At 36.6% G+C, this 11,942-nt stretch overlaps 2 protein-coding genes across 2 annotated transcripts in view; one reads left to right on the top strand and one right to left on the bottom strand.

Moving 5' to 3' along the window:
* Window positions 1–11,942, bottom strand: part of FBXL13 (F-box and leucine rich repeat protein 13) — a 103,441-nt gene that overhangs the window by 34,600 nt on the left and 56,899 nt on the right. The window contains exons 13-16 of the mRNA XM_019474578.1: window positions 10,317–10,446; window positions 1,959–2,057; window positions 1,206–1,323; window positions 887–1,049 (exon numbers count right to left, since the gene is read on the bottom strand). Coding sequence (XP_019330123.1) covers window positions 887–1,049; window positions 1,206–1,323; window positions 1,959–2,057; window positions 10,317–10,446 — 510 coding nt within the window. The remainder of the gene's footprint in view (window positions 1–886; window positions 1,050–1,205; window positions 1,324–1,958; window positions 2,058–10,316; window positions 10,447–11,942) is intronic.
* The window catches only part of LRRC17 (leucine rich repeat containing 17), a 19,509-nt gene continuing 17,814 nt past the window's right edge, over window positions 10,248–11,942 (top strand). Inside the window, exon 1 of the mRNA XM_009289065.1 lies at window positions 10,248–10,376. The gene's annotated coding sequence lies outside the window, so the exon portion shown is untranslated. The remainder of the gene's footprint in view (window positions 10,377–11,942) is intronic.

Here is an 11,942-nt window from a genome sequence, read left to right as displayed (position 1 = left end):
TTTTTGCCTGACTTCCTCTTTGTTGGGATGCATCGCTCCTGAGCTTGAAGGAGGTGATCCTTGAATATTACCCAGCTTTCTTGGGCCCCTCTTCCCTCCAGGGCTTTGTCCCATGGCACTCTACCAAGCAGATCCCTGAAGAGGCCAAAGTCTGCTCTCCTGAAGTCCACAGTAGTGAGCTTGCTGTGCGCCCTCCTCAATGCCCTAAGGATCTTGAACTCCACCAAAATCTGTTGATTTTAAATGTATGGAGGTTTTGCCTTCCCTGTTCCCTCCCACCCTTGACTCCATCACCGTGCCACAAAACAGGGAACAAGGCTGCAGCTTTGGAAGTGCTTTCATTTGTCTTTGTTTCTACCGATACATGACACACCTGAAGTGGAAAACAGTCTTCACATAAAATATATCCTTCCTCTACAACATAAATTACAATGTTGTCTTGGTAATTGTAAAAAATTGGCAGTTTTGTTTATATCTTAGTACTGGGTAGTTATAAAGTATTATTTTAATATTCACAAAATTAAACAATATCCACATTTTAATAGAGTTGTGGCACTGGAATTGTCTTTGGTTATCATTTTCATCTTCTTTGTAGTCACATTCCAGCACTAAAATATGCCATGGCTATTAAATAATATTACATCTACAGTTAATTTTTTTGCTTGAACTGGAGTAAAAATGAATGGATTTTTGAAAACATGATACAGGAACAAAAACCTATTTGTATAAAATATTTTTTTAAATATTAAGATACCAATATTAACATTCTAAGAATTTATTTTTAAAACTGAAAGATGTGTTAACAGGACTTATTACAAGTATAATTAATTAACTTTACTAAAATTCCTTTGCAATGGTTTACAGAAATCTGGATGTGATCTGGTACCTTATGCAGTCTGCTACATTCAGTACAAGAATATGCTTCAATGGTGAAATCATCTTAAGACCAGCATCTGTAATCTTCTGGCAATCAGCCATATGAATATGCCTGATGTATGGGCAGCATTTACTCATCAACTTGAAACTTAAATCAGTAATTTGGTTATTCCCTGTTGAAATATATAAAGATGTAAGTTACACATCTGACATACATTAAGGGCCTGATCCAAATACCCATTGAAATCAGCTGAAAGATTTATTTCAAATTATCTGGATGAATTTTAAAAATACATCATCCTAATAATTTTGTGAATTATTATACTAACCTTCAATGCTGACCTTGACAAGTTTACATTCAGCAAGGGCTTTAAAAGTTGTATCAGAAAGATGTGGAGAGTCAAGAAAGACAACAGACATTATCTGTTGGCATTTTTCAACCAGAGCCTTTGAAGGGAAAAAGGTGAAATACAATATTCATATACCTATGCTGTCACGTAACAAAAGATGAGCAAATATTCTGCATATAATACCGAATGTTACAATTTCAAGCAAATAGTTATAATTCATTTTAACAGTAACTTCTAGACAGTGAGCGGTATATAAACTACTGAAATTCTCCATATATTTATTATGTTTGGGAACACAAGGAAAAGTAGTAAGTAACTGGAGACATGAAGTATGGCAGACACCCGAGACAGTGATCTAGTTAACAATCACTTTTGCAGAAGCCTGAAAATTCTTTTTTGATGGGTGAAATCAGTAGCAGAATGCTGTTCCCATATATTATATTTGCTTTAACACTGAAAAAACTGACAAACTCTCATTTATAAACTGGAAGACCGTAATTCAGCCATACTGATGTAGCAAAAGAAGACAAGACAACTGAAATTTTCTGAAAGTGACTGCAAGCGAGCAAGATTTAGAAACATAATTAGACAATAGTTTTAAAAAATGTTTTTTGGGAGAAATTTTCCTCTTAAATTGTACCTGCATAACTTTCTTTAAAGTCAGTTGAGAGGATAACCCAGTTCCAACATCAGAAAATTTCTCAAAGTACAGATTTATTTTCAATTTCTTACTTGAATACATCTGTCTGTAAGAGTTGGCATTTTGTTGATTAGCAAATCTTGAATCCTACTGCAGCCATTGGCAATATTTCTGAAGCCATCAACTGAAATCTAAGTAAGAAATAAAACATTTAGTCTTAGCAAGCCTAACAAAAACAATACAGGAAAGGCTTGAGATATTTTCAATACTTTAAAATCATAGGTACCTAGGTGCTCACTAAAACAAGAAATGCATTAATCCCATTAAAAGAAAAACAGACCCGTGAGGTATACAGATTATTCTGAAATTTTAACAACGTAATCCAAATCCAGGATCTGTTCCAAAAATGTGTCTACTAAGCAAGCAAGAGTAAGGCACAACAATTTCTACAGTCAACACCATTTATGGGCGTAGCAATGAATGTCATTGTCACATCCTTCTACCTTTGTTTTCCCAGCCTTATGAGGTATTCACACATGGCAGATGCTCACATCTAGTTTGAAGCAAGGTTTGAATGTGGTAAAATATCCTCATTGTTTTTTCCAGATCCATAGTGAAATATGTGTTAAATTCAGATGGGACGCAAAGAAAGATCCTACGCAATCACAATAACATGAAGCTTGTTTACAGAATCCTTCATGTAGGACCATATCACCAACTCTGCATACTCTAACAGAGCAATACTCAGTGAAAGTATGAATGGACAGATGGATCTGTCAATTCAGTTTACTCCCTTTATCACTCCAGGGAGTGACTTTAGGGAGTGACTCTAGGGACTCAGTTCTTCAACTGCCCAAATTCAATAGATGTCAGTTCACTCTTGGGCATACAAAGTCGTTCCTTGGACATATAAATCCTGTGTAAAGTACAGGACAGTTTCCTTTTAGCCCCATGTTCTACAGACAACATGGATGTGAACCATTCCTCCCCGTGAAATAGGCCCCCTGATATTTGCATGTAGAGATCTCACTATTTCTCAGGGTTTTGAAGTTGTATAATATCATAATCTTGTGCAACTCAAGCTACAGCCGTGCTCTGCACCAGGAATTCATTTGCAAAATATCCACAAAAAAAGCAGTCTGGCACGTTCTCCTGGGTACCAAATAAGGCCGGTGGAGACAAGAATCCAAAGGAGGAAACTTCAAAGATAAAGCATACTGGGAGGGATTCTTGCTGTACTCCACCTCTCCAGCTGCTGCAGAAGCCTGATTTGCTTAGTTACATTGCTTAAGGGGAGCGGCAGCGTAAAACACAGGCTTTGCCTAGGGTATACACGTTGTCTGACAGTGGATACCATTAGCAGACGGGAGATAGTCACAGAAAAGCAAGCCAGAAGCTAAGCAGCGGATAATCACCCATCACATGTCAGTATGGTAGCAGTGCACCAGAAGATGCTTCCAGTTCTTGCACTTGCAGCCTCCAACCTTTGTAGCACATTTGACTGCTCCCCACAACTACTTATCAGTGGAAACAAGGGTCAAGCCTGCTTTCCTTCCACTCCAGCGTTGAGCAAGGAGTTTAACACGTTGGGTTTCTGGCTCTCCTTCTTTTTGCAAACTTAACATTTGAGTTCTTTTTGCGTGTGAAATTTTTTTTCATGAACCGAGTATCTGACTTTAAGTTATTATCAAGGCAGACTGTCTTTTTTTTTTCTGGCATAATGCCCCATCTTTTACTTATGGCCAGGTTGGCTTGCTCTTTATTTTCAGGCTGGAGTGGCCTTTTAAACAGATTCTTTATAAATTGTTTTAAATATTTTTATGTTAAATGTCTTATCTCTCCTTCATAAGGGATTGTGGCACTCTGCACTTTTTCCTTTGTGTAGGGGGGTGCAGCACTAGAGGGGAACTGGCTACATGTCTGTCAAATGTGTTCTTAAGCAGGTCTCATGTCCAGACAGACAGAATATGGTGGAGCTCATGACACACACACTGGCACTGTTAGCACTGTGGATGCAAATAGTCCGATGTGTTCTAAGCTCAGGGAAAGTGTAGCATGAATGTTTTTCCTACAGTGGGTCTGTAACAGCCTGCAAAATGACAGAGTGAAAACCCTACCATCAAAATAACTATAGGAAGTATTTTACAGATAATGCGTGGCAATATAAATCCCATCAACTACCCTCTGCCAGCTGCCTGTGTTCAAGGTCAGGTCTGATACGGTGCAGCTGTGTAACCCTGGATCAGGCTCCTCTGAAAACAGCTATATTGTAAGAAAGAGCTGAGGAAGGAAAAAAGGCAAAATCTTGGCGGGTGGGAGGGAAGGCTGCAGAAAAGGATTATACAGAAAGATAACCATCTTGTAACCACAAGCTGGTCAGAGCATGTAGAGCCTGTTGGCGCACTCCAGGCTCTCACATCCCCTCCAACTGAGACACGTCTGCTGGACAAAAGGACACCATGACTTTGGGAATGTGGTTGATGTGGGTAACACATCAGTGAGGATCTGCAGATAGTACTGCAGACCTCACCCATCAGCATGGATAGGTTGGATTTGCCCACTCCAAATGATTGCAAAACAACCAGTACTAGTGTAGGGCTACTATGGCAAAGGCAACCCTCTTTTCAACTGGTCGTGATCACCAGAAGGTAAAATGTCGGCATGGAAAGATGGGTGCTAGTTCTCAGGACAGAATATGAAATTCAGTTGTCCAGATTCCACAGTTTGTACTCACTATTGGTATATGTAATGTAGGACAATGTAATCCTATCTCCAGTTTCCTCAGCCCAAAACCTCTGGTCTGTATGAAAGGGATTAGCTTAAATTGTGAACATCACGCAAGCAGCTGCCTGAGGGAGGTACTGGGAAATCTCCATTCTCTGCTGGTCAAGAAGCACTAATTGCTTTAACATGGCGTGACCAATTCATTCAAGTAAGAGTTTACCTGACCCTGCCACAGGCCTCCTCATTGTTGGCTCTCAAGCAGCACAACAGAAGACAGCACATTTCTACAACACGCACCAAGTAGTTTAATATGTTAAAGTGAAACAAATCACCCCTAGAATTTTCAGTTGGAGAGGTGAATTTCTGGTAATTGAGTCTTGTTCTTGGTCCATATACTACAAAGAGCAAACCATTCCCAAGAGAAGAGAGGGTATGTTACATCACACAGTTTGTTGTAATACATGGTAATAACACTGTCCATTATAATCTGAACATGATGCCTTTTCAAAAGAAGACTGAGGTTTTCACTCTTCTAAAAAATCAGTCAGAGTTTGTTAAGCAGTTTGAGTATGCTTTAGCTGTTATGACAGTAGGATTTCCTTTGTAACTGCTGAACAGATTTGCTATAATGAGAAGGAATAACTCTGCTCCCAAGGAACAGTCACTCAAAAGCTGAGATAGTGCAGAACTTGCCATATTCAGCTATGCTTATTGTTCAAACTGAAGAGATTTTGTACGACAGTTCAAACGCATGTATCAACTGTAACCAACTACAACTTACTCCTATGACTGCTAATCAAAGGAAGGTATGGGGCTTAATGGGGCCTGCTGCCAATTGTCCTTGGGATTTTTTTTTTTATCATGAACACATTGTTAACAGTTAAGAGTACCTACCTAGGTTGGTGATCACAGTTAGATACAGAGAGTAGGAATACAAGATCCCTCATGTCTAGGTACCTAAAATTCAGATGCAAATACAATTAAATGATGGATCCGAGTTACATTGCATTACTTGTTGCTTTGGCCAAGATTTCAAAAATATCACTGAAAAAACCTAAATGCAGATTCAGGAGCCTAGTTTTAAGCTCCTGACTTTGCAAATGTTAGCCATTTAACTGAGCAGTAAGACAAATATTTGTGAGACTTACAGGTTGTTCTGATAATTGTAGAAGAGGAATCACAGTTGAGAAGACTTTAAAATCAGGGAAATAGGTAGGAAAAATGCTAAGAAGTCAAGAAAGTGCCAATAATATTGACGATGATTTAAAAAATAGACTGCAAATCCTAAAGCCTTTGTTTACTCCACTGAAATTAGGAATATAACCGAGGTGTCTATGTTAGACAGTTATGAAACCTGGGATCTCTGTATAGCAAACAAAGAGCAAGAAAGATCCCAAGACAGGTCAGACCTGAAAATTTCTGAATCACCTCTGGAGACCTCTCTCCCTCTCTAATTGTTATATAGAAAAATTAAGGTAATTTTCTAGGTACTACCTTAGGTTAGACGCCTAAAATTAAGTGAAATTCCCATTCTCAAAGGGATAGATAGTAGGTAGCAGGTAATCAGATCAAACTCAACAAAGTTGAGGGACAGAAGTAGCATATCTGTTTCTGGAATTCAGTAATGATTGCATAATGTTAACTGTAGCCTAAAGGACTTTTAATCTCTTTGTCTGGAAAAACCACTGTTTGCTTAACATAGCCATTTGATACCACAAATAGCAGCAATTTAGTGTTTTCCTCCGTGCAAGCCAAAAACAATTATATTGAAGCAGCTAATAATACTCCTGCACAGATTGTTTCAAAATTTTTTCACTTGAACTGGTTTTTAACTTAAAGCTGGATAATGGATATCAGGCATCAGGCTGACAAAGTTTCAGTGTGAAACATTTGGATAAGATTCAACTAAATTAGTCAACATTTAGATGCTGCTGCAATATCATATATATTTGTCTTATTTTTCTTTATTCCTAGAACAATAAAATCTTAATCTTGAATTTCTTTTCTAAAGCACTTATGTATTATCTATGAAACTTCAGGCACTCTTGAAGATAAGGTGTAGAAATATGAAATTTTGTGCACATTTTAGTAAACCAATTGCTTTCTCAACTCACTTGGAATTTCAGTGTTTAATAGATTGCCTCAAGAGCGAACAGCTTGACCTGAGAATCAATGTTAGGATACAGATGGAATTTAATACTGCATTCTTTGCCCTGGATCAGTAAAATCCCACTTAAACCTCCTTCTTCAAACCAATTGTGAGGGAGGATGCTTTGAAGGTTATTACGAGTCTTAGATCCTATTTAATTCTGAAAAACAGACTTTTCCTGCATGACTCAGTAAGATAATTTTATAAATGTATTATTCTTCTTGCATGTACAGGATCAGAAGTCAATGCAATGATTGTATATAAAATATAATTCCTTGTCTGTGAGGAGTTTTCAGTCTAATATGATTTGGTTTTTTTCTTAACTGTATGCTAGTATACTGTGATCTGAAATGAAAGTACATCAAAACAAACATGGAGCAAACCACAGCTAAAGATTTGTCCCCATAGATTTAGAAAATAAATGTAGTGAAATGATGAAATGCTTGTAAGAATGTGAAAATTAATTTCATGTCATCTTTTTAAAGTTTCTTAATTCCAAACAATAGGAATACACAGAATTTTTATTCAGGTTTTGGCTTATTTGCTACACATACAGTACTGCTTTAAAATTCCTTCTTTCTCCCCCTGAACCGATGGTATTTGTCGAATCCACCCTGCAAGGCAGAACGCTGTCTACAGCGCAGAAGGGATTTTGAAGAAACACTATTCTATGATCCTAGTATTGTCAATGCATTGTGAGTGCAGAAACTTGAAAATCAGTGTTCAGGATTGAGGAAGTACTCTTGTGGTGCACAAGGGGCTATCTTTTTTTTTATTCTGTGTTTGTAAAGAATGATAAAATGAATTGTGACATCCTTTGAGATGTTTGGCACGTTACATTGATGGCTTGCCCCACATGTTATTTTTCTTTTAATTTTCCACTGTCAAAAAAAGCTTATATTAACATACTACTGAATTAGCATATTTCTAAAAACAGAGAATAGTGCATGTGTAACTTATAATAAAGCATTCTTCAGTTACACGAGTTTGTACTCAGGAAATGTAAACAATGAGTCCTCTTCTTCAATAAATAAAGAACATGGCTCAGATTTTCTTCCCAAGTGATGGCCCTTTTTTGCTGCTTGATATGTCTGAAGAAGCCAGAATTTGACAGTAGCTGCCAAAATGAGAATTCTCCCAATGAAGCCAGAGCACGAAGAACTCAGATGGTGAAAACTGGTGAAGCCTACACGTTTGCCCATAGCTTCTCTGACATCCCCACAAACACTGCAGAATGTCAAGAAATGAAAGGGTCAAATTTATTTTTCCCAGTGGTTTGTGATCTCTTATCCAGCTGTTGTAAACTACAGCAATTGATAGACCACTCTAACACATTTTGGGCCAGAATAGTTCCAGTCTGAAAATCACCCATAGGCATTGGCACCAAGAATAAAAAGTCAATTTCTTTGAAAATCTCCATGTTTCTAATTTAACTGAAAACATCTCTCACCAAACTGTTCTAGTTGTATAATCTCAATCTAACATGTCGGTAAATGACATGCAATTGCTTTATGCCCTTCTGTCTTTTCCATTTTGTGTCTAATAGCAGAAAATTTTCCACCTATACTGTTCAGCTTCAGAAGCAGGACAAAGAAATCTTATGCTTTCTAGGTAATTCACTGAGAATATCAATGGTGTAACAGGACACCTTTTGAGCAGGACACAAGAGAATCTCTATGTTTTTATGAAAATATCTTGAAACTCATTAATGAAAATACTTACCACTCATGTCATAAAGATACAACCTTAATTTATTTATGCAAAAGACCCATACCTACAATTCATCCAGTATTATTACCATGTATTAATATAATAGTGAAAGGAAAGACTGTCTTGTTTTATGACAAAAGACTAGAAAATGTGTGCTCAATTCCCAGTTTTTTGCCTAACTATATTTTAGCAAGCTATTTAAATGCCCTGGTCCTCAAGTTGCCACTTGCAAAATCATTAACATAATCATCCATTTTACAGATGGGCTTTCTAAATAGACATTCAAATCCCACAGTAGTAATGGTCATATAAGAACTCATATAAAAAGAACTGTAGTGCTAAAATGAAGGAAAAAACAGGAAACATGAAAAAACAGGAAAAATATATATTCTGTAGAATATATATTCTGTTCTATAGAACACTTTTTGGCATAATTTAAATGTTTATACTATAGCTTCACTACGTTTTTCTAACTAATCTTGAAAAATTAGCCTTACAGAAGTTCCCTTTGGTTTAGTTCATTCAATGAGGGGAAGAAAAAGAATTCTATCTTATTAAAATGCTTTCTGCAAATGTGATGCAATTTAATGCTCTTTTTGGTTTTAACTGTTTACTTAAGTACGCAGTCATAATCATTAAGCACTGTTCCAGAATCTTGGGGAAACCCAAAATGGAGGAAGCTGTGGAATCCCTTCCAGAGCTCTCAAATACACTGGCGAGCAAACCCAATTTCCTCTGGAAAGGGGAGGATTGTGGTTTTCCCAGTTTGATGATCACTTTTCTCTGACTACTATTAGAACATGCTTTCTAGAGGCAGATCCTTACAGCTCATGATTACACTTCTGAACAAGCAGGAATGTTGCTTTTGGAAAAAATAACCCATTACTGGCATTTCGAAAAAGTAACTCAGAGGTGGGTTGTTCTTAACTTTCCTCTAACCTCAGCCCTCATTTCAAATTTCACACTGTCACCGCACAACAGTCTCAGCACGATTCTCAGGAACAAGAAACAGATGCTCAGAGTGAAGAGCAGTCAGAACAAGACTGTTGTCCTATCTGCCTTCATCCTTGGTTCTGAAAAGGTTTTGTTAAATGGAAAGTTAAACCATTATGTTCCTCAGATTCTATCTCTTTATCATTTCACATGTATTTTGTAATTTGGAGAATCTTCTCAGTGTATAAAGAAATATATGTGGGAGTCTTTATTAAAACATTGGCAGACTTTTATTGCCTTACAGTTTGGCATTTCATATTGCTTTTGAAGTACATTTCAAGATACAGCATATATTTGAAAGTTTCCAAAATAGTACCAGATTCTAAAGCCTTGGTTTTCTTTAGAAGTTTAGTAAGAGACCAAAATAATCCAAAACATTAACTATTTTCAGATTGTGGTTATAAATACTACTTCAATTTATATATTAAACCAATATAAAATAGTAACAAAAGTTCACTTTTTAATTCATTTCCTTCTCAGGAAATCAAGTGTAAATTCATATTTTTCCAGTGCAGAGTGGCTTTTATTTTTTTTGATACCTTAGTAAAAACTGTATTTTTCAAGGCTCCTGATTTAAAATCCTAACTAATCATGACATAGAATTAGTCTATTTATGGCTACAAAAAGCAAGCCTTGCTCTCATTATGCAGTAAGTACTAGCTGTTTATAGATCTGACAGTTTGTTGGAAGTGATCCAAACCTATAGTGCTATTATTCCTTAGTAAAATTTAAACAGCTGTAGCCATGTAATTCAAAACCCTGGAAGTCTGCTGCAGTGCTTGTTCTACTTCAGTATACCATGAATGCAGGATGCAGCCAGTCATATAAAGGATTCTCTTCTTCACAGAATGAAAGAAAGACGTGAACTACAAACCTGAATGCAACCTGAAAGGTCCAAATAGATGAGCTTGTGACAGCCTTTTCCAGAGCCCAGGTACAGTAAACCTTTGTCTGTGAATTTTCTGCAGTGAGCTAAACTCAGATACTGTAAATTGGGGAAGCTGCTTTGCAAAAAAACAAAACAGAGAGCAAATTATTACAACGGTATGTTATAGAATCAAAAGAACATAAAATACCATAGCTAGAGTATTGTGAAAATTACTGTAAAGAAAAGATGTTAGACATGAAAAGAATTATCTCCTTGCTGAAGTTTGAAAGTCCCTTTCTTCTGCTGCACTTTTTCCTCTGCTCCTTGTATTGCAAATTAGTGGGGGATAGCACTATCATGCAACATATTTCACCGTATGAAAACAGTATCATTTTAAAGTTATCCCAAATAACTGCAAAAGTGTATTTTTTAATTGGGATTTTTGTGTGCATACTTTGAAAGGTAATAGACTTTTCAATATAAGTTTGCTGGACTGTCTTTGCCATTGATTTTACAAGCAGTGCCTGCTAGAAATGAAAACCAGAACTCTATCAAAGGACGTTGAAAGCATAAATATACAGTTAGATCCTCTCTGGTCATATAATTATTTAGAAGAGTACTATTAAAAGAATCTGAAAAATTGAAAGGGATACAAAAGGGAATGATACAAAAGGGAATTATCCAAAAGTGAATCATCCAATGTTAGGTTTTGACCAATTCTTTTGGAAAAATGGAAAACGTTAAATAACAGCACTCTGTAAAAGCAAGAATCTGTACTCTGAGTGTACTTAAGTTTCTATCTGCAGCTTTGGTTTATAACATACTGAAAACTATTCATTTTACTAAACTACATTTCTAACTGGAATAAATAACAATTGCCACAAGCACCACAAATGAAAGCATACAGAAAATCAAAACCTAGAATTAGGACCTACTGCTTTGGTAGACATTTAATTGTAGGGATATAGTCATGCAGTTCTGCAAGTCAGCAAAAGTAGGCATTCTGAAGCAAGACGGGAACACCCACTGAGGAGCTGACTACTTAAGGAGTGGCATACATTTTTGGAACTGACTTTATACTTTCAATATAGAGTGGGGAAACATGCTAACTGGAACTGAACACAAAAAAAAAGAGATAGGAAGCTGGAAAAGAATGTTATCATAAAAGAAGGATAATACAAAAATATTAAGAAATTAAATATAAGATTACTTATCATGGGGGGGACAAAAAAAGACAACGTGCATCAGAACCAGATATTAGAATATAAAGGCATTTGTTTGTGGTGCATTTTTTTTTAAGGGAAGCATTTAATTCATATTAAATACAGAAATATAAGTATTCTTCTTTGTAGATAGGAGCCTTTTTGCATTTTAGTGACATATTCCACATAAATGAGTGGGGAAAATCAAACTCAGAGAGAGTACACTTCCAAACTTCTCTGACAAAATAGATAATAAATTGAGACTGTTTTTTATACTCCGGCAGTTCTGAGTCTTTTTAAAGTATATGTTGCTACAGGGTTGCACAACTTAAGACACAGGGAAGCCTTTCTTACTGCATTTTGAAGACTGTGTGTTGTGGTTTAACCTCAGTCGGCAACTGAGTACCACACAGCCGCTCGCTCACTCCCC

This window comes from Aptenodytes forsteri, unplaced genomic scaffold, assembly GCF_000699145.1.
Source record: "Aptenodytes forsteri isolate BGI_AS27 unplaced genomic scaffold, ASM69914v1 Scaffold137, whole genome shotgun sequence".
NCBI lineage: Eukaryota > Metazoa > Chordata > Aves > Sphenisciformes > Spheniscidae > Aptenodytes > Aptenodytes forsteri.
Note: the sequence above shows the minus strand (reverse complement) of the source record. Positions and strands in the feature narration are given on the sequence as shown.